This window comes from Pelecanus crispus, chromosome 20 (assembly GCF_030463565.1).
Source record: "Pelecanus crispus isolate bPelCri1 chromosome 20, bPelCri1.pri, whole genome shotgun sequence".
Taxonomy (NCBI): domain Eukaryota; kingdom Metazoa; phylum Chordata; class Aves; order Pelecaniformes; family Pelecanidae; genus Pelecanus; species Pelecanus crispus.
Window position 1 is genome coordinate 3,395,044 of NC_134662.1, and position 22,654 is coordinate 3,417,697.

General features: G+C 49.1%; 2 protein-coding genes across 11 annotated transcripts in view; one reads left to right on the forward strand and one right to left on the reverse strand.

The window, feature by feature from the left end:
- Positions 1-1,216: 1,216 nt before the first annotated feature.
- HSD11B1L (hydroxysteroid 11-beta dehydrogenase 1 like) lies at positions 1,217-13,282 on the forward strand. The gene is made up of 7 exons (XM_009486328.1): positions 1,217-1,301; positions 6,904-7,034; positions 8,479-8,590; positions 9,854-9,945; positions 11,028-11,121; positions 11,995-12,160; positions 13,096-13,282. The coding sequence occupies exons 1-7, from the start codon at positions 1,217-1,219 to the stop codon at positions 13,280-13,282; spliced, it is 867 nt and encodes a 288-aa protein (XP_009484603.1).
- Positions 13,283-18,806: 5,524 nt separating this feature from the next.
- Positions 18,807-22,654, reverse strand: part of CELF5 (CUGBP Elav-like family member 5) — a 40,829-nt gene continuing 36,981 nt past the window's right edge. For 2 of the 10 annotated variants that reach the window (XM_075723710.1, XM_075723712.1), the window contains 6 exons: positions 21,543-21,687; positions 20,719-20,865; positions 20,421-20,498; positions 20,274-20,348; positions 19,108-19,191; positions 18,807-18,934 (listed from right to left, as the gene is read on the reverse strand). In XM_075723710.1, coding sequence (XP_075579825.1) covers positions 18,807-18,934; positions 19,108-19,191; positions 20,274-20,348; positions 20,421-20,498; positions 20,719-20,865; positions 21,543-21,687 — 657 coding nt within the window. Of the gene's footprint in view, positions 18,935-19,047; positions 19,192-20,273; positions 20,349-20,420; positions 20,499-20,718; positions 20,866-21,542; positions 21,688-22,654 lie in introns of all 10 variants that reach the window. The other 8 variants (XM_075723708.1, XM_075723711.1, XM_075723714.1 and 5 more) reach the window with 5 other exon arrangements.

Here is a 22,654-nt window from a genome sequence, read left to right on the forward strand (position 1 = left end):
CATGGTTTTGTCACGGAGGTGCACAAAGTCAAATCAGGCAGGTGATGTAACCCAAAATAAGATTTATTCTAATCAAATGTGTTTTGGTACTCCGACAAACATTAGTGAACCACAGGTTAAGGATGCCAAAAGGACTTAATTCTACACAGCCGACTTAAGAATTCCTAAGCTTTAGAACGATGACTCAAGATGTGCAGTCGCTCGCCTCATAAGGCAAGGGCTCTCAGCCTCGAGGGGTTACCTTGGGCGTCGTCTCGACCCTAGGGGAGAGCCCCCAGCTACAGTCCTGCTGCTCTGAGGAGGACTGACTCCATTTGCCCCCCGGCGGGACCCCATTTATACCCGAGTCGAAGCTGACCTGCGGTCATAGATGGCCATATCAGCTCTTCTTGGCCGAGGGCTCTACCTACCGGCAACTGTGTATGTGACAACAGTAGGTGCAAAAAGTAAGGGCGCGAAAAGAATCAGCGGCCATTACGTTTCAGTGGTCAGGAAACCTTGGTCTGTATCAGGGTGGGTGCACCTGCCACAGGTTTAAATGAGGAATTGGTGCTGACTCCACAAGTTTCTGTGGAGTGTTCCATTAGGGACAGACATTTTAAAAATAATTCCCCCAGTCTAGTTCATTTAAGACAGGCTGAATGCCAGACCAGGTATCCTGGAGCGGATGAAAGGCTGAGAAAAGAGGAGTTGAGCAAGGCAGGAAGATAGATGAGATGATTTCTTGAGCCTTCTCCAGACCTGTTTTCCACCTTTTTTGGATCCCTTCCTCTCATACGAGAGCAGGTTTCGTTGTCTTCAGGCCTGCAGCTTTACATTTTTCATCCTGCCAAGGTTGCTTCCTCTGAACAGGGAGTTGCACTACTTGGCACAGCCAAGCCCTAAACTTTCTTGGGCAAATGCAAACCATTTGCAGAACTGTGGTGTTCCCTCTCTTCAACAGGGAAACAGCAACTTCTTTGCAGCTTCTTATCAAAGTGTCAATTGTCCTCCCTATCTTTCATTCTAAACAAAGGTGACTTCTTTGGCTCCCAGTGCAGGGACTTCTCAGGTGGAGTCTCAGTTCTACACGGTGCATCTCTCATACGCAGGACAGAAAAGGACTTTACATGCCTCTTGCAGGTTGGCTTCCAGCATCAGAGGAAAGAGATTACAGTATTTTGGCTGGAGTGCTCAGCTTCAAGACTTCACTTTGTTCTTCACAACTTGGAGGGATATGAAGCCGGTTGGAAAAGTGCTTTGTGCTACAGGGATCATAGCTGGACTCCTAGCTTTCTTCTGGAAAGACCCTTTTGACCCAGGTAGGCTCACCAGGGGGGTCATTCCAAACTGGAGTATAAGTCACATAAGAAAAGAGGTTGCATTTCCAAACTCTGACTGGTGGTCTCACTCCTGCCCATAGTCATACCAGAGTTGGTGGTCCCAAAGCAATGATTCATTCCCAGAAATAAAGAGAATCTTGAAACAAAGAGGAAGACAAAATGGTCTAACAGCATGTACAAGGGATCTTGCTGTCTGTGTGGGGAAAAAATGACATGTACTTTGCCATTGCCTGTCTCTTTTTTTTTTGTTTTGATTGCAAACTCCTTGGGGTCAAGAACCATCTCTATAGATGTGCAGTGCCCAGCACAAGACGGCTGACATGTTGCCAAACTGGTGGCAAAGAATAAATGATATGCAAAAGGCAGGAGGCCCAGAGCCTGGTTTATGTTGCACAGCTTTTTATAATGTGAAAACCAGCTTCATCCTTGAAAGATATTGGCCTAGGAGCCAGGGCAAAGGGCATGTGACACAGCTAACTTGCATAATCATATCATTAAGTCTTACAAGGAGCAGCTGAGGGAACTGGGGTTGTTTAGCCTGGAGAAGAGGAGGCTGAGGGGAGACCTTATCGCTCTCTACAGCTACCTGAAAGGAGGGTGTAGGGAGGTGGGTGTTGGTCTCTTCTCCCACGTAGTTAGTGATAGGACAAGAGGAAATGGGCTCAAGCTGCATCAGGGGAGGTTTAGATTGGATATTAGGAAAAATTTCTTCACGGAAAGAGTGGTCAAGCATTGGAACAGACTGCCCAGAGAGCTGGTGGAGTCACTGTCCCTGGAAGTGTTCAAAAAACAGGCAGAGGTGGCACTTTGGGACATGGCTTAGTGGGCAATGGGGGTGTTGGGTTGACGGTTGGGCTGATGATCTTAGAGATCCTTTCCAACCTTAATAATTCCTAGTTTTTACTTTCATTAAAAAATAATCCAGCCAGCAAGCCAGGAAACTTGAAATTATTACTCTCCCCTTAATTGTTTTAGTGGTGGACTTTGTCGTGTTAGGCTAATGGTTGGACTGGATGATCTTAAAGGTCTTTTCCAACCTAAACGATTCGATGATTCTGTGATTATTCCCTGGCAGTGATAGCCTAGGCATAACGTCCACAACAAACATGCAGCAATAAAACAATGCACCTCTTGGGCAGTTGGGCCTGGGGGTTGTTCATGGCAACTGGGAATTGGCTGTCGCACGTTAGTGGAGCTAGGCCGAGCTGACTGCCGCGTGCTGGAGCTTGTTGAGCTAGCCAGGCTTTCCTGTGACCCAGGCCAAAACAGATCAATATGGCTGGCTACTTGACATGAGGTGGCTGGTGACTAACCTTTTTGTGGTAGGCACCTGTCAGAAGGGGAAAATAGCTCATTCTTCAAAGATAAGGTGATTTTTTTATTATTTTCAGTCTAGCAAGAATTGGAAGGTATCGTTAATCTCATGGCTTCTTCAGGTCTGTCCTGGCTTCGGCTGGGATAGAGTTAATTTTTTTCCTAGTAGCTGATATAGTCCTGTGTTTTGGAGAATAATATCGATAACGTGCTGATGTTTCAGTTGTTGCTAAGTAGTGCTGACACCAATCAAGAACTTTTTCAGCTTCCTGTGCTGTGCCAGGTGCACAAGAAGCTGGGAGGGGGCACAGCCAGGAGAGTTGACCCAAACTGGCCCAAGGGCTATTCCATACCATACGGCGTCATGGGCAGTATAGAAACTGGGAGGGGGGGTTGGCTGGGGGGCAGCGATTGCTGCTCGGGGACAGGCTGGGCATTGGTCAGAGGGTGGTGAGCAGTTGCATCACTTGGTTATTTTTTCCCCTGGGTTTTGTTCCTCCTCTTGTTGTTTTCCTTTTCACCTTTTATAATTTTGTTGTTGTTGTTATTATTATTATAGTCCAATTATTAAACTGTTCTTATCTTAACCCACGAGTTTTCTTCCTTTTACCCTTCCAATTCTCTCCCCCATCCCACCGGGGGCGGGAGGGTGAGCAAGCGGCTGCGTGGGGCTTAGCTGCTGGCTGGGGTTAAACCATGACATTCCTTTTTGGCACCCAACATGGGGCTTGAAGGGTTGAGATAACGACAGATCTGTCCAGAGCGTGTTAAAGTCAATTTTTTATAAGCGTTCGTTATATTAGTTTAATATTCGCTGGTCACAATGCTGGTTTATTTGTTCGCATGGTTGTATTACGTAATTCTTCACTTACAGTATGCATTCCCCACGGTGCTGTTTATCACCTCTGGGAGATGGATTGGGATTATCATCCTACTATACTGTGAACATCGATTTATGATACGATAATATCACTCGTCAAAAAAACTCGTATGGTATTTGTATTTGGTATTGCTGTCCTCTCTGTACCTCGGGCGCCATCTCTCGAAAATGATTAACAATGACACTCTTCACTTTTTCTCCAAGAACCAATCCGTGGGGAAGATGGGGGGATGCTTTCCCCCATTCCTTCACCTTCCCTTTCTCCTTCAGGCTAGTTACACCAGCTGTCGAGAATTTTGAATATCCTTGGGATGTTCAAACCAGCACGCTCCTAGTGTTATGTCTCCTAAATGTGTTTCAGGTTGTATTTAGGTTTAAACAACTATTTAAAAAAATTACCTAGAGATCTGCCCTGAGGCTGGACAGTCATGGGTGGCTTGGCATGTGGGAGAATATGGGCAGGTACTTAGAAAACTTCTCCCTTCCAATGATCTGGAACTTCACTCCTGAACAACTACAGGATCCTGATGGAGTGATAGGATGCTTGAAAAGAAAATCTTGTGGTTATTCCAAAGAGGCACAACTCATCGCACTGCGCTGGGCACTGGCTAATATGTACCAAACACTGCTCGGTATTATGTTCCGGGAGAACAGAGGGAAAACAAACCCACAGGCACTGCAGCTACTCCAGCCCCGGCAACAGGCACTGTGGCTACTCCAACCCTGGCGACAGGCACTGCGTGCGGCTAAACCGGGGAACCAACCCGTGCCAGTATCGGTCACCCCCATACACAAGAAGAAAGCTTGGAAGTGGAAATCAGCTCGTCTAGAAAGGAAAGAGGAAGCTGCTCCTAAGAGGGAGCAGGAGGAAGCAGCATGCTGTCTTGATGGCGAGGAGGCAGATTACTCTGGAGCAGGGCCACCACGAGAACAGGAGGGGGAAGACAAAGAACTCATAAATCAGACAGTAACCACCCGATCTCTATCCCTGAGTGAGCTGCGAGATATGCAAAAGGATTTCAGCCATCGTCCAGGCAAACACGTTATCACCTGTCTGCTCTGATGCTGGAGTAGTGGGGCCAGTAGTGTGGAACTAGAGGGTAGGGAAGCCAAGCAGCTGGGATCCCTTTCCAGGGAAGGGGGCATTGACAAAGCGATTGGAAAAGGGGCACAAGTCCTCAGCCTCTGGAGGTGACTCCTGTCAGGCGTGAAGGAAAGGTGCCCCTTCAAGGAAGATGTTATATATCACTCAGGCAAGTGGACGACCATGGAGAGGTATCCAGCACCTGAGGGATTTAGCTGTGCTCGAGGTGATTTCTAGTGATCTGAACAATGAGCAGTTATCCAAAGATCCAGATGTCAGGTGCACACGACACATGTGGCAGAAGTTTCTACAGAGAGCACCATCATCGTATGCCAACTCATTGGCGGTAATGACCTGGAATGACGGAGAGGGACAAACGGTGGATGAATTGGCTGGCCAACTCCAGCAATATGAAGAAAGTCTCTCTTCCTCCCTCGTCTCGGCTGTGGAGAAGCTGTCCCGAAAGGTCCAGCAACTCAACAAGGATAGATACTACTCCCCACCTGTACGGACCAGTATCTCATCTATTAGGACTAGGCGTTCCTCTGCTCAAGAGAGAGGATATAGAGGTACACACCATAGGGTACCCTGTGGTTTTAGCTGCGTGACCACGGAGAGGACATGAGGAAGTGGGATGGAAAACCTACCTTGACCCTAGAGGCATGAGTGCGTGAGTTGCAAGGAAGAACAATCACAAAAGGGGGTTCTTCCAGGAACATTGCTGCTCCGGTCTCCAGTGGGCAGTTCCCCAGACAGAGTAGAAGGGCTGATCTTACTCCTGATCTTAATGAAGAAACTTCTGATTCATATTTACAAGAAGTGAGTAACGAATACTATGACCAGGACTAGAGGGGCCCTGCCTCCAGCCAGGTGGAGGAAAGGGACAGTCGGCTTTACTGGACTGTGTGGGTTCGATGGCCTGGCACATCGGACCCGCAGGAGTACAAGGCTCTAGTGGACACCGGTGCACAGTGTACCCTAATGCCATCAAGCTGTACAGGGGCAGAACCCATCTGTATTTCTGGAGTGACGGGGGGATCCCAACAGCTCACTGTACTGGAGGCCGAAGTGAGCCGAACTGGGAATGAGTGGCAGAAGCACCCCATCGTGACTGGCCCAGAGGCTCCGTGCATCCTTGGTACAGACTGCCTCAGGAGAGAGTATTTCAAGGACCCAAAAGGGTACCAGTGGGCTTTTGGTATAGGTGCCTTGGAGACAGAGGAAATTAAACAGTTGTCTACCTTGCCCGGTCTCTTGGAGAACCCTTCTGTTGTGGGGTTGCTGAGGGTTGAAGAACAACAGGTGCCGATTGCCACCACAACAGTGCACCGGCGGCAATATCGCACCGAGACTCCCTGATTTGTTGACTGGAGACCATTTATTATTATTATTATTATAATATTTCAATTATCATAGAATCATAGAATTGTTTAAGTTGGAAATGACCTTTAAGATCATCCAGTCCAACCATTAACCTACCAAATCCACCACTAAACCAATTAAGGGTAGAGTAATAATTAATTTCATGTTTCCTGGCTTGGTGGCTGGATTATTTTTTAATGAAAGTAAAAACTAGGAATCATTAAGGTTGGAAAGGATCTCTAAGATCATCAGCCCAACCATCAACCCAACACCCCCATGCCCACTAAACCATGTCCCAAAGTGCCACCTCTGCCCGTTTTTTGAACCCCTCCAGGGATGGGGACTCCCCCACCTCTCTGGGCAGTCTGTTCCAGTGCTTGACCACTCTTTCTGTGAAGAAATTTCTCCTAATATCCAATCTAAATCTCCTCTGATGCAACTTGAGGCCATTTCCTCTTGTCCTATCACTAACTACGTGGGAGAAGAGACCAACACCCACCTCCCTACACCCTCCTGTCAGGTAGCTGTAGAGAGCAATAAGGTCTCCCCTCAGCCTCCTCTTCTCTAGGCTAAACAACCCCAGTTCCCTCAGCTGCTCCTCACAAGACCTGTGCTCCAGACCCTTCACCAGCTTTGTTGCCCTTCTTTGGAAACTGTTAAACTGTTCTTATCTCAACCCATGAGTTTCCTTACTTTTAGCCTTCCGATTCTCTCCCCCATCCTACTGGTGGGGGAGGGTGACCGAGCGTGGTGCTTAGTTGCTGGCTGGGGTTAAACCATGACAGGTCAGTCCTGCCTCTTCTAGTTTTGGAGATGCATCAAGACTTTTAAGCCCTTACACGCACCTTTCTACTTTAGAGCTCTGCCAATAGTTAAGGGCAGCTCCTCTGCTGCTTCCTTCACTTAATTCTATGTCTTTTATTCTTTTTCCCATAAATAAGAGAGCTTGTCTTGTGCCCGCGTTCTCCTGACCGGAGCCAGTGCTGGGATTGGAGAGCAGATGGCATATCATTATGCCAGATTTGGTGCTGAAATTGTTTTGACTGCTAGGAGGGAAGCTGTGCTGCAGAAGGTAAGAACATCCTTGTATGAGGGAAGACATAAGAGATTTGGACTTTTACCAAAAAACCAACAACAAATTAGTTGTCAGCATGATAAATTTTCCTTCAGAACTGCTGTTGAGCAAAACCAGCTAAGTTGCTTTCAGAATTCTTTGCACATCTATAGAAAGATGGAACATGCCAGTGACGTGTTCTGAGCCTGATTTGCTGGCAGTGCTCTGTGCCATTCTTCTCTGTAGCTGATGTCCTGGATGGGCCACTTTGTGTTGCCATACACCAGTGCCTGCTGCAATATGCCCGTTTTTTTCTTACCAGAAGGCAGTAACACTACATATTGGGGAGGTGTAACCCAGAAGGGAGCTTGACCTTTACAGGAAGATGCATATCTATGATTCTATGATTCTATATACACTGCCTGAACTTTTTACAGCCCGAACATTTACACGAGGAAATGGTGTGAAGCTGCATCAGGGGAAGTTCAGATTGGACGTTGGGAAAGTGTTCTTCACTGAGAGGGTGGTCAGTCACTGGAACAGGCTGCCCAGGGAGAAGCGGTCACAGCACCAAGCCTGTCAGAGTTCAAGGAGCATCTGGACGACGCTCTTAGTCATATCGTTTAGTTTTAGGTAGTCCTGCAAGGAGCAGGGAGTTGGACTCGATGATCCTTATGGGTCCCTTCCAACTTGAGATATTCTGTGATTCTATCAACTACAATTCCTGTGCGACATTGTACAGCTTTTCAGAGTTCAAACAGTTCTCTTTGTAGCTGTTTTATTAAAGACTCAAACCTTTTTGTAGGTTAAATAGTTTTTGGTCAGCTCAAATAGATGAGACTCCTTTATCTGTAGTTTATAAAATGGGACAATATTTAGAGAAGGTGCCTCTTAAACTGTGGGGATAGGTGACTTGCAAGGAAAGTTTTTCACTATGAAATGGCGCAAATGGAGAGTTGGGGACAGTGAGCATAAGAATAGTTCCTAATGCCTGGAAGGCATTATTTCAGCAAATAGCTAAACTGCGTAGCATTGCTGGGCACCTTCACATAGTCAGCATAGCAAAGGAACTATGAAAAATGAATACTGCTAGAGCCTTACCAGGTATTTTGGAACAAAAAGAAGAACTTATTGTAAAGCATAACCCTTATTCCAGAAGAGTTCTCCTGAAGACAACTGTCTTTTTCAGGTGAATCTTGCTCCTTTTCCAAGGTAGATTGAATCTGCAGCCTGTTAAGAGTTACCTCTATTTAACTGTCTGGTTAAACAAAGTCTGGATGCAAAATGAGCTCTCTGTGGGCTGAACAGCAGTAGATTTAAAATTAAAGTGTGTCTCTCTCCAGAATTGACTCTCAGTGACTGTAGTATGGGGAAAAAACAGTGCCTCAGAGTGCCCTTTTTTTTATTCTTTTCCCTGCACTCCATATTGTTTAATCTTTGTGTGTGTGTGTTCTTTTTCAAGGTGGTGGAGAAATGCCTGACACTTGGAGCAAAGAAAATATTTTATATCCCTGCAGATATGTCTTCCCCTTCAGAGCCTGAAAAGGTGGTTCAGTTTGCTGTTCAAAAGCTGGGTAAGCATCTTGGGCATCTCTTTGGCTTTCGGGTATATAGACAGTTCTCATTCCAGCAGCAGCTTCCTGCTTCAGTTTCCCCATGTTCCTCACTGAGGGGGATGTTTAGGACGGGAGGGTGTGGGGTTTGTAAATACCAATCTGGATGTGGCCACCTTTTTAGCTGCCTTTCATGGGGAGGGCATGTCTTTTGCTAGAGGAGAAAAGTATGCAGAAAGGACTTGCTCGTGGTACTTCACTAAAACCACACCCCACAGCAAGAGCTGCGGTACCTCACCTGTCACAGGGTACCACACGTACATGCATTTGCCATATGTGAGCAGGTGCCAGCTGCACACACCCAACCCTGAACAAAGTGCCTTGTGTTGAGAGAGACAGAAACTGGGACATCTGAAAGCAGTGACCTGCCCCTGTAGCAAAGCTCAGTCCAAGACTGTATAGAAGGGGAAGGTGGTCTTACTTGAACCAGAACTGATTCACACTACTCCCACTCTCATGCATTCGCATTCACTCGTTCTTCAGTACTCACAAGCACAAGTACCTTGGCCAAGCTTACTTGTGGTGATACAAAGGACAAGGGATGCCCACTGTTGAGTCCTCGTTGTGCCTTCTGGGTTTTTGGTTGGTGACCATGTGCTGCTTTTTGATTGTCTTTTGTGCCCTGTGGGAGTTGAGTGATTATGATCTTTCGCCTCTCCATCTTGTCTCATTTGGGTCAGGCTGTCATTAGGCAGCATTTTCTATTATACTCACTATCCTTTTGTCCGTTGCTTGAGTGTCTTAATTACTTCATTATGGTCTTGGTTTTCCTGATGTGGGTGTCTTAAGAAACTGTAAGTGTGCTGTGATCTGGATGACCTGCCAGTCCAGCAGCCATCAATTCATACCTTTCTTTTAAACCTTCTGCTGTTTCTGCCGATACATTTCAACACCAATCATAATTTTTCTTTTACAAATTTGTATACGTATAACTTTGAAAATAGGGTGCACCACCGGAACTAAGTTCCGAGTCTGCATTACCCTGAAACATCATTTCGGAGAGCTGCTGTCAAGAAAGAACAGCTTTCCTTCCAATTCTACCCTTGAGGAGCAGGCAAAGCTGCTCACAGATTGATGTATTTCATGTATCTTCATGGTAAAGCACTTTCTAGCCTTCTGAGGGAGCAGCTGGTTGGTTCAACTCTCCGGCTGGCATTTCGGAGTTCCTTGGTTGCTGGTTAGGGGATGGCCCCTTTGTTTGACTGCTTTTTCTCCCATCCACAGGGGGACTGGATTACCTGGTGTTGAACCACATTGGCGTGACCCGTTTCCAGATGTGGGCTGGAGATGTGGAATACACCCGCTGGCTCATGCAGGTGAGGTTTCCCAGCAGGAAAAGCTCACCTGGAATTGGTTGAGTCTGGCTTCTCCTGGGATAGCTTTGGGAAGCTCGAAGGCAAATTCAAGTCTGTGGCAATGGTTGAGAACAAACTTTTTATTTCATCTGTGTTTCAAGTTAAATGGTTTGGAGGCTTTATTACTAGACAGATGTTTTGCTCAGTTGTTGTATATGTGTGCAGAGGAATGTCTGGGAAGAACTTCACTTCTCTCCTTCCTTCTGTCCTTCTTATCTCCCATTAGCCCAGGACTGTTAGGGGTTGATGGGTATCTATGGGCAGTTGTGCAATGTATGTCTAGTTCAGGAAGGCCAATAGGCGAGGAGCAAGCAATTCCTACTAATCGATAGCAAGTGCACATGTCATTGCAGAACACAATAAGGTTGTTTGAAATGGTGTTTGCCATTTGAGTCTCTGCTCACAGATTCAGAGTTTTCCTATAGAATTACCTTGGTACCAGGTTTTGGGACCATGGAGATGATGAGCTGTTTCCTTGATTCAGTCTTCTTAGGTCAGGTGGGTCATGTTAGTTCTATTTCATAGAATCATTTAGGTTCTTGTTGGAAGGAGCCTGTTTGCTGGAGAGTAGGGAACTTGGGATCAGAGGTACGAAAGCTCTTACAAGTTAGAGAGCAGTCAAGCTCAGAAGAGATGCTGAATGTTATGCTTTGTTGTAGTCTGAGCTCAGTCAAGAGAAACTTAAAAGGGGAGCAAATTGAGACACTGCTGGTGTCCTTGTTGCTGGATAGGGGTTGCAGAGTAAAGAATGGCATATAGAGAAATCAGGGACAGCTAGTTGTCCCTTGTCAAGAAATCTGTGTGTTAAAGCCCAGGAATAACCTTTGCTCTGACTCTTCATTGCTTTTTCTGGAATCTGAAAAACTCATGGATGCAATGTTTGTCCCCATCTTCACAGAGATGATTCTTTTCACTTGATGTTTGAAAAAGCAAATCCACGCCATGCTCCTTTCCATTTCTGACCACTGTATTGGCTTTCTGTCTCATGCTGACCTTCCCTCTGAACCCTCTTGTTTCTTCCATGTCTACTTCTATCATTCCAGGTGAATTTCTTCAGTTATGTGGCACTTGCAACAGCAGCTTTTCCCACCCTGGAGAAGAATAAAGGCTCTCTGGTGGTTGTTTCTTCCCTCACAGGTTAGTGTCTTTTAACTGGCATAAGTGCTGGCCTTGTGGAAACAATGGTTCCCAGCACATCATGTTTCTCTCTGTCCTTCAACCTCTCAACACATTTTCAAGCTGTCCGTTTTATAGTAGCAAGCAGGATGCTGGCTGGCTGGCTGCCTTGTTTTCTGGAAGACCTTCTCTGTGTTGCACTATTTTGCATTCCCTTGGAACTTTGCTCTTCACTCACCATGTGCCCAGATCTGTTTGTCTGGCTCCTGTCCCTCACAACCAGACCCATCTCTCCTGCATTTCTGACACAGCATTAAGACAGTCCTGCCACTCTAAGGCCTTCTGGCTTTGGCCAGCCTGAGTAGCAGGCTGCTGAGTAGCTGCATCTACTGTACAGGATGAAAAGGCAGGAGAAAGTCTTCAGTGTGTGTTCAAGGGAGCTGTATCACCATACACAAGTTCAGACTACGGCTCATCCCTGCCTTGTGACATAACGTGCCTTGGTGTCAGGGAAATTTCATGGCCAGACACACCAGCGTGTGACCCAGCCCATGTGTTTGCATGTGATGGGTGGGGGAGAGGAAGGCTACAGATAGACCATCACGCTCGGCTTTTTAGCCCAGCATGTGACCTGGTTACTGTGTAAGTTAAAAGAAATTTCCTCCCCTTATCCACATACGTGGTGGCTCTTGTGCTGGGATGTGCTCATACAAAGTGGTATAATTTTCTAAGTCCCTGCGTGTGACTAGAAATTAGAGGGAAACTCACCTGAACAGAACATGGGTTGATGCAGGATGGCAAAGCGTGTGTCTTTGCCCAGATTCCCTCTCCATGGCACCATCCTCCTTACAGCCACTTCCCTGGTGTTTTCCGTTCTTCCCTTTTCCTTGCCAGGGAAAATACCCACTCCCTTCACCACTTCTTACTCTGCCACCAAGTTTGCACTAGATGGATTCTTCAGCTCGCTGCGCCATGAACTCATCATGCAGAAGAGAAACGTCTCTATCACGCTGTGCATCCTGGGCCTGATTGATACTGATACGGCATTAGAGAATACCAGGTGTGTATTTGGAGGAGGATGTAGGAGTCTGGGTGGGAATGTGTCTGCAGGAACATGTCTCTTCTTGAAAGCATGCAAAAAATGCACAACAACTGTGTTTAAGATGGTGTGCGCATCTGTTTGGATGTGCAAGAAAACTAATGGGAAGAGTGCATCTGCTCAAGACACTGAGGTGCTGGAGCGTGTCCAGAGAAGGGCAATGAAGCTGGTGAAGGGTCTGGAGCACAGGGCTGGTGGGGAGCGGCTGAGGGAACTGGGGTTGTTTAGCCTGGAGAAGAGGAGGCTGAGGGGAGACCTGATCGCTCTCTACAACTGCCTGAAAGGAGGGTGTAGGGAGGTGGGTGTTGGTCTCTCCTCCCAAGTAACAAGTGATAGGACGAGAGGAAATGGGCTCAAGCTGCACCAGGGGAGGTTTAGATTGGATATTAGGAAAAATTTCTTCACGGAAAGAGTGGTCAAGCATTAGACCAGGCTGCCCAGAGAGCTGGTGGAGTCCCCGTCCCTGGAAGCGTTCAAAAAACAGGCAGAGGTGGCACTTTGGGACACGTTTTAGTGGGCATGGGGGTGTTGGGTTGATGGTTGGACTGATGATCTTAGAGATCCTTTCCAACTTTAATGATTCCTAGTTTTACTTTCATGAAAAAATAATCCAGCCACCAAGCCAGGAAATATGAAATTAATTATTACTCTCCCCTTAATTGTTTTAGTGGTGGACTTGGTAGTGTTAGGTTAATGGTTGGACTGGATGATCTTAAAAAGGTCTTTTCCAACCTAAACGATTCTGTGATTCTATGCTTGGGTACATCATGGGGGTTGTGATGTCCGCCTCAGGATGGAACATGGGCATGCAGAACCCTGCGGTAGTCAGTCTGCACAGTTAAAACCACACCAAGGATTGATGGGCTCCGAGTGATCCTCTGCCTGTTTCCTTCCAGGGGCAAAGTGCACCTCACTGCTTCTCCTGCTCCTGAAGCTGCACTCGCCATCATCCGGGGGGGTGCCACACGGGTGCAGGAGGTTTTCTACCCGTGGTGGGTGCAGCACATGTGCTGCCTCTGGGTTTTGTTCCGCAATGACCGGGACCAGGTTTTACAGAGTTACTATAACTACAGCAGTCCTTAAGGGATCCCCAGTCTCGGTCTCCTTTCCCATCCTACACCCCTTCTAAGCGCATTCCCCATGTCCCACTAAGCATCCCAGTCAACCATTGGTGTCAAGCAGGAGCAGGGCAGCACTAGTGGCAAAATAACCTCAACTCTTTGCATAAGCCTTTTCTTGGTCTCCCTCTCGTCCTGCTTCAGCCACAGTTCTGCTATTTCTACCCATCAGTCAGAGATCTTTCCCGCTGTTCACTCTGCCTTAGCCCTCCACCCATCTCCCCTCCTTCAGCCTCACCTGTCTGCTTTTACTGCCTCCAGTCTTCTCTCAGCTCCAGCTTTAGCCTCTGTCTGTACAGGATGTCCTGGAATGTCTGTGCATGCCTGGGACATCCTGCTCCACTGCTTCATTGGTTTGTGGATTTTGTGAACCTTCTTGCTTCCTATAAATAGAATTTAATCTCTACTTTATTTAAACTATTTTTTTAATGTGTTGGTGTTACATGTTGATGCTTCCTATAAATAGAATTTTAATCTCTAATTTAATTAAACTATTTTTTTTTAATGTGTTGGTGTTACATGTTGATGCTTCTTCCTCTGTGAAGGAAGGCTGGTGACCTGGCCTGCTGGTAGCTGTTTGCTGACTGCACAGGACCTGTTAAATCAGCTCCTCCTTGCCGTAAATGCTGAGTTGGGTTGATGATTCCTGCACTGAACAGGAGAAAGAATGTAGAGGGAATTCTTCCCTACCACGCTATTCCTATGGCTATGCGTCATGGCTTGTAGGTTCTAGCAGCCTCTGCTTGAATCCTCCTGGGCTGGAGGGATAAAAGATCCCATGTGGGCCCCGTGGTGGCTGAGAGGATGGTTCTTTTGTGTGTTGTTCCCATCCGCAATGCATGAATCCTGAAGGAATTTTAAGTACCTTTGAAAGCTGAACATTTTGTAGAACTGGTTAACAGGTTTGGCATTTATGGGAACAGCCAGGCATTGCTTTAAAACCGGGCTTGTCTAGGGGATATAGAACTAAAATGGAGCGTGCAGAGCCTTGCCAATGGCAATCTTTCTTCAATCAAAGCTAGTCTTCTCCAAGGAGAGAAAAAACTGCAGGTTGAGGGGTACATTCTAGCTGGCGAGAGGTGGCTTCCCGGGAAGGGTCACTGCGTGTGTCCCCCCCCCTTTGCTCTGTTGACAGCTAGGTGCTAGACTAAGTGCACGCTTGTTCCGAGCTAAATATAAAAACTTGTGTGCCTGCAAGAGATGTCACTGCAGCTTGACTTCTTATTCTTGTTACCGGGAATGGCGTGTGGCACTTTTAGTCGCGAGTACATTTTGTTCACATCATAGGAACAGGCGCCAGCTGAGTGTTTTCCTTCCTCTCTCCTTGCCATTGATGGGATTTTGACATGACAAAGCTTTCCACAGAGCTGTGTGGAAATAAGAATTCACCGCAATTCACAAACTCTGGAGTTTGAACTCGCCCCTTCTAAAACACACACCTGCTTGCTTCTCACGAGTTTGCAGTATACACCTTGGCTCAGTCACCGCAGGGTTGTGTTGGTGCAGGGGCAAGGACGCATCAAAATTTGAGGTAGTCCTAGATGTCATTCTCTGCTCTTACTCTGCTTTTCTCCAGCAGCACCATTCAGTAGGGTTTTCAGAACAGAAGAAGGTCCCAGGGAAACCGGTGCTTTTAGAGAAGGGGGGCGCTGAACCATGGGCATGTCAAATGTTCTTGATCAACCCCAGGCGTGTTCCTCACCTTCAGGGCAGAGATGAGGAGTGGGCGCATTTGCTTTCCCTTTTCCTGGTTCTGTGCGTGGCACCAGATGGGCTGGGCTCTGGCTCTCGACTGAATGATTTCCATCAAGGTACTGTTGAGAGAACCGGTTTTGTTCTCTGAGGTGTGAGCAGAGCACACAGGAGTTCTGGTACTTAAAATTCCTTAACTGGGAATTAAAGAAGTCTGGTACCTGCACAGGGAGCTGTGACTGGTTTGTGTTTAGCTCTGCTGGAGCTTGCTCGCTGAACTCATTTGTTGCAACTGGGCTAATATAACAAACTTGCATTTTGGGGCTCAGATGCTGAAGCGTGGAATAAAAAATCCACAGCCAGCCTTCTTAGAGCCACAGGGACACTGGGTGGTGTTCAGAGTAAGGCAGGGGTGTACGCTGCAGGACTCTGTCATCCATCGCCCTCTGAAAAGCTTTTTAACTGACTGTGTCCATGCTTTGCTGAACGGAAACAGCCTTTCCTCGCCCCAGGCCTTTGGTGATGGGCTTCAAGCGTAAGCATTATCTAAACGCAGGTGCAACTAACACATGAAGTAAAACCCCAGTTACTTAGCAAGTAAAACTTTTATTAAATAAATTTTAAGATTTTTTTTGACCAGAGCGCGGAATTTGACATTGACAAAGCTTGTATCGCACCTGTAACATCGTACAGTCACATCAGTAACTGTGATGGAAGAAACTGTAAATGCTTGTTTTAAACCAGCTTGATCTAGAATTTCCAAAGTCCTTTTTTTGGGGGTTTTTTTTTCTCATTTTTGCATTTGTTGGTCTTTTTTTTTTTTTTTGTTTTGTTCAAAATTAGATTAAGTTTAAACTTCATGAAATTACTTGTAGCAGAAATAAAGTACATTATACAAATCACGTACATAATAGATGTTAAGTATAAAAATGGTATTTACAATAAGTAAACATGGACTATAGAAACACACAGACTCGCACAGCTTCATCCATCTCTCATAAACTCTCAGCATCAGATACAGAGGGGTGGTTGAGGAGATGTGAAGGTACTTAAAAGAACTGTGCCACAAACAGCTGAACAAAGGGAAACTGGAGGAGGATGAGAATTGGCTGCGGTTCTCTGAAGTCCCCGTATCTCGCTTCAGTATCAATCGCATCAACCTTTCTCCACCAACCCTCTGTTCGTGTTGGAACGCACGCACACACACACACGCACACACACACGTTCTTGGTATCTTATCAAACTCCGGAATACTGAAACTAATTCAGAAGGTTTGTGGGGTTGGTTTGTTTTGTTCTTCTTTCCTTATTTTGGTTGAAACATAGACTGTTTCAAGTTGTTAAAGGGATATGCCTCGTCAGTATGACACCCCAACCCCAGGGGATCTTCGTTAAACCAAGTTCTGGACTGGTCTGTGCTTAAGTGTATGTGTATACAGCTGTATCTATAGATGCTGCATAATGTATAATATGTCCCTTGGAGGGGGTGGAGCAGGGGAGGCGGGGAGAAACCAGAATGGCAACCCTCTTTCATCATACTATCCTTGTGGCTGCTTGGGAAAGCTTTGCAGAGGGTGTAAGAGGTGAGTCCTCTTGCTGAATTCAGATGGAGAAAATGTCCCAGTTCGTCCGGGAATCGGAACTGCCCGCTAACCAGCGTTAGGTTACTCCTGACATGGGGAGGCAGTGCATAGCCCCCGGGAGGCTTCTGTCACCGTTTCAGAGACTGCATCTGCTCACACTCTCTCATCTTCTCTTGCCTTGCTCAAGGAAGTGCTCTGTTACCATGGGAAGCTATGAAACACAAATCTGTGCCGTGTGTGGGGAGGCAGTACAGTTCCTGTAGGTGAAGGGACTGGTTTCCTGTGCTTTCAGCCTAATCGAGGAGTGCTCAGGATAGGCTTTGGCACCAAATTCCAGCAGCTCTGTCTGCAGCAGCCCTTGGAAAGATAAGACTGAGAGCTCTTGAGATTCTTAACCAGGCTGGTGCTAAAGTCGGTGGATGAGCGACTCGAGCTGAGCAGTTGGCTGTACCCTAATCCTGGAGGTATGTAGTTCTCTTTCTCCTTGCTTCTTGTTAACGTTGAGCAGAGAGATGCGCGCGCGCTCTCTCTCTCTCTCTTGCTCTCTGTCCATCCAAGCATCCTCTCAAAACGTTCAGGCCTATCTGCAGTGCTTGCTGAGAAGACACTGTTGCAAAGGTAAACCCTTAACTTCCAATCCCTCTTGCAAGGAGTCAGTCTCTGAATGGAAAAGTTTGGTCCTGTGAGTCACTTTAAAAAAAAATAGAGACTGTGTATATATATATTTATATTTAACTATGAAAGGGCCAGGAGACGGGGCAGGAGGGAGGGAGGGACGGAGCTAAGTTTCCATACATCACTGCAGTAACCTGGAGACACACCAGTGGGTTTTCTTGGTCCGTGTACTCCAGGCATACCCCGAGAGGAAGAGCTTCGGGTCCCCAGGGGCTGCTGGTTTTCTGGTCCCTTTGCTATGCAACACATTAGCAGCAAATAATGTCCGTCGTGGCAAGAATCTTCCTGCTGGGCCAATATTGAGCCTTCTCTTCAATTGCGTGTTTTGGGGAGGAGGATGGGGAAGGTAGGTAGGGAGCAGAGGAAGGAAAGGGGTGGTGCCAAAAGAGTTGATAAATTTACTGGCCTCTCTGTAAATCAACCTGAAGCAGAAATTCTTCCTCTGGACTTTCCCTTCACCTGAATAGAAAGGAGGAGGGAGGGAAGTGGGAGATTAGGAGGACATCTATGCAATACTCAGGCTTTGAGTTGCTGTTGCTTAAACGGGGAGGAAGATGACCCCAATTAGAAGGGACCAAGATCCGCCCTCCCTTGCTCCCACTCTGTTGGCTGGTAGGAGCTAGCTCTGACCGCCAGCTCTCATGTCGGGCAGCTCTTCTGGGGCCCTTCAGGGTCTCACCTTTTCTCTGCTTTTCTGCGATCCTCGTGAATCATGGGATTGTCCCTTCTTACCCTGGAAAGCAGACTAATTTCTCTGCAGACTAATTTCAAGGCACACATAACAACTGAAAACAAAACTATTGGGCTTTAAAACCTTTTTTAGGAAGACAAATGCTTTTTGGGAGTGGTCAGAAAACAGACTGAAACCTTGCTTAGACCACATCTGCCTGTCAGGGCCCGGAGTGCACTAACGGGCCTTAATGGCCTTGACCAGCCTCACCTGCGGCTTCTGTCCGCACTCTGCCCATGGGCCCCGGAGTCTCACTACAGCTCAGGCCTGTGCCTTCAGTCCTTGTCCGAGCCACGTCGCGGAACTGCCAGTCTCTGCCTGTCCGTGGACCTGTCCTGTCCATGGACCTTACTATCTGGACTCCAACCCTTGGACTGTCTTCCCACCTTCATGTCGGATCTGTTTATTATTCTCATTATAGACGTGCCTGGCAATCGCTGGCCTACGTCTGACCCCATTTACCCTCACCAGACCTGATCCTGATCTTGACCCGCAGATTGACCCTCTGGCTCAGCCTTGGACCTGCCTCACTGCCACAAACTTGCCTGCTGATCTAGACTCTTGGTTGAACCTAGCCATCATCTCCAGGCCTGCCCTGGTTGCCTCGCCCAGGTGCTAGGGCTGGGCCCTGGCAGGTGAGGCCGCTGCCCTGCTCGCTGTGTTACTGCGCTCGGCTCCGGGCTTCCCACCCCGGAGGGATCAGCCAGACCTTGCTGCCCCCTGACGCTGGCCAGCGCTGTGCAGGAACCGTGCCGTGATGGTGCCAGCTTTACCTGTGCTGCAGAAGTGACTCCTGCTTGCTCACTGCTGTCAGTAGGGATGGTTAGCGTCCTTGGGTCGTTTTAACTGGACCTTCAAACGTTTCATGCCAATCTGGAAGCCATTCATGGCCTGGATAGCAGTCTGTGCGCTGGATGGGTTGTCAAAGCTTACGAAACCTGAAGGACAGGACACAGGCACGGATAGTAACGGCACTGTTGCTGCCATGCCCAATGCATGAGGGTCCTCGTTACCCATCACGCTTCCCTTGCCCGCTGAGTTCAGCACTCACCAAAACACTTGCTCTGGTTGGTGGCACGATCCATGAATACCTTGGAGGAAATGATATTGCCAAAGGGCAGGAACATCTGCATCAACTCGTTGTCTCCAAACTCTTGAGGGAGATGGTAGATGAAGAGATTGCAGCCTTCAGGACCTGCAGGCATGGGGGCAATGGGGAGGGACAAAACAGAGGGCCCCCAAAGGGAAGGGAAAGAGAAACGGGCTCAACTCAGAGCACAGCACTGGAGAACCCCAGCACTGCCTCCTTCTCTCGACCTCACCTTGCTCGTCTCTCTCAGTCACTGGTCCTCGAAGGATTCTGAGGGCTCTCTAAGAGCAGCTGAGAGGCAATATGCAGAGCTAGAGTTTCTGGAGAGCAGATTCACTTTCACAGCTTGCCCAGTTCCCACATGGGGTGCTGGACACAACTCTGTGAGTGTCTGAGCGCTGTCTTGCTGGAGGGCAATTAGCCAAGGTGACAGCTCCTTGTTCAGAGCTCTCCCAGTCCTAGGAGAGCAGCAGACACTGCTACGTGAAAGCTGCTGCTCTAGTGTTCCCTGCCCACAGCTACGCAGCAGTTGCCTTCAGCCCATAAGCCACAGCCCCAACTGGACATCTCCTGGATTGCCACACATCCAATTTGTGGGCTGACCTGGTCCTGCCCACTCCTTTGCTTGCTCCCTGGGAGCCTGATGAGCACAAGGAGCCAGTCCCTCACTGATACATGCTGTACAAAGCAGGAGCAGACAGAGAATGCCTTTGCCTCTAAATTCTGTCCAGCCAGTTTTGAAATAAGCTGAAAAACAAACTCATGAGGCTAGGAAGGCTGAAAAGAGAGGACAGTACGTTGGAGAGCCTGGTTTGACTGGTCCCAGGGTGGTTCTGGCATCAGTAAAGATAGGGAGGAAGTGCTCTTTTCCCCTGCCTACACAGGGAAGGCGCTGACTCTTTGGTGTCAAAGCTCGGTGTTCTCGTGCTTGCTGTCCCCATTGTACTCGGCAGCACCTGGCCAGGGCTGAGCTCGGAAAGCTTGCATGACAAGCATCCTCTGAGCCCTTTCAGTCCACTCACTGCAGAGACATGGTTGGTTCCGTAACCCAGCTCCAATATTAAAGATTAGAGTGGACAAAGATTAGTGCTGTCTCCTCTCCGCCGGTTCTGTGGCGCAGAAGATGAGCTACACAAATCCCACCCACCCTCCCGCCGCGCTGGACACATTCCCACCCTGATCCTCACCTTCTCGCTGCTGCTGCTGCAGGATGGGCGGTGGCTGAGGGATGCTCGGAGCAATGGTGGTGGTTGGATACACAGCTGTATTCCAAGGAGACAGAACAAACTGTTTACCTGAGGATCTGGTCAGCCACGCAAGGGCCTGAGGGAGACAAGGGAAGCTGGTACCTGCATACTGCTGAACTCCTGTGAAGGCTGGGTGCAAAGTCTCTGCTACTGAAGGGCTCTGAGCTGCAGAGAAGACCATAATCAGAAGCACAGCAAAGGGAATCACGCATGCATTCTGTCTCTCTCCTCTCCACCCCCAACCCTCCTGCCAAGTGAGCCTCAGTGCCTGGCCCGTAGGGAGCCAGAAGTGTTCTGTGTGGGGAATCCAGAAGAGAGGAGCTAACTGCAGTTCCTGAGGTTTCTGGATGGGTGGTTTGTTTTTTTTTTTTCCTGCTCTCCGTACCTGAGTATGGCACAAGGCCATTGGTATAAACTGTTTCCAAGGTTGGATGCCCATTTGGGAACGGTACCACTCCAGTGAACCCATTTGAAATGGGTGCTACCAGTCCCGGCATGGCTGCTGTTCCCAGGAGAGGCGGTGAATGTAGCCCTGTAGAGCAAGAAGAGAGGATACCCCATGAGAGTCGAGGTCCCGCAAAGCCTACACTCCCTCCCTCCATCTGCCTGGCAAGACTGCCGTGTACAAAGCTGTTGTCTCTTCTAGTTGGCACGTGGAGGTGATGGACTAGTGCCGGAGCCGTCACAAAATTAGAGGCAGCGCTAGCGAGAAGAGCGCGCGCAGCATTGCTAGGCCCGGCTGCTGTCAGAGCTTTGGGATGGAAAGTTGTTAATCCAGGTTTGTACAGCATCTAGCATGACACAGCCCTGTTCTTGACAGGTGTCCAAAGCCAGTATGCGTTATCACTGGTATTATTACTGGGGGATGATGATAATGAGCAATAGCACTGCTGTACTCAGTCGGGTGCCATCCTGGGAACCTGGACCTTCTTTACTATATCAAAGGGAAAAACTGCAGCAGAGAGAAACTGCAGCAGGGCAAGAGAATGGGCGCTGAACATGTGAGGGTGTCGGGGAGGTTGGAGAAATTTGCGCAGAACTAGGGACTGCTGTCCTCAGAGGCTGCATTGTTAGAAAAGAGCGGCCTAATCCAGACGCTGAGCCCGGAGGGATGTGGGAACTGTTTTACCTGTACGAACGCCGTGCTGGGGCAGGAGGTTCACTGGTAGTGAAGGACTTGCTGCGTCCTGGCCCACACCAGGTCCTCACCTGATGTTGGTGCAATAGGAGCGGCTGGCAGCCCGTTGAGACTGACGGCACCGATCTGTTGGATGTGGCAAGGGGAAAAGGCGACGCCTGGGCTCAGGTAGCTGCCGTGGGAGGTGGAGAGAACCGTCGTCTGCTGCTGCATCAGCTGCAAGGCAGGACCATGCAGTCAGGGTCCCACGCTGCCCAGGGCTTTGCGCCGCTTGGGGCCTCGCGCTGCCCGGGGTCCTTGCTCCACTCAGGGCCACGTCCAGCTCGGCGGCTCGCGCTGCTGGGGGCCTCCCGCCATCGGGGCCCCACCGCAGCCGCCAGCGGAGCTCGGGGCGGCTGCCCGGGCCAGCTTGGCTTCTGCCTTCCCGTGCCGCTACCAGTGGCCGGGGACGGGGCAGAGCTGCGGCCTCGCCATCTCCCCCAGCCGCTACTGGCGGTCGTCGAGCATCCGCCGCCTGCCCCGAAGCTTCCCGTGATCTAGCAGGGCCTGACGGGGTGGGCGGTGGCGGCAGCACCGTCCTCTGAAGCCCCGCACGGCTGATGGTCCCCATGCCTGGGGACCCCGGGGTGGGCCTGGAGCTCCCTGCGGCCACGTACTTGCGCAGGGGCTGCCCCTGCCGGGTCGCCACATCGGCGGCCTGGGCCGGGCCACGCATGGAAGCCCCCGAGAGCTGGGCACAGCTGCCCGCCCTGCAGCCAGGGGACACAGCTGGGCGGGCATCCTCTGCAAAGCCAGGGCCATAGCAGGGCAGCCCTCCATCCACCCTCGCCCTCTCTGCATGCCAGCAGCCTTGAGGGGTCTTCGCTCACTCTGCTACGCGCCGGGAACGTCGGGATGGGCCCGACCTGCTCGGAGAGCTCCTGCAGCGAGGAAGGGGGCAGGGAAAGGGCCATGCTCCTGGCACCCAGCAGCAGCCTCTCACCACGGGCCCTACCGCGCTGTCAGCCACAGCAACATCTCCCAGCCACAGCAACATCTCCTCCCAGCCACAGCGCCTTCTCTGAGCGCTGCCGCTCCTCCTGGGACGGTGCCAGGTATTAAATAACACAGCTTTCCCTTGAGGAACGGGGTCCCGATCCCTCTCCCTTTTGCCCAGCTTCAACAAGGAGACCATGCTGCAGGG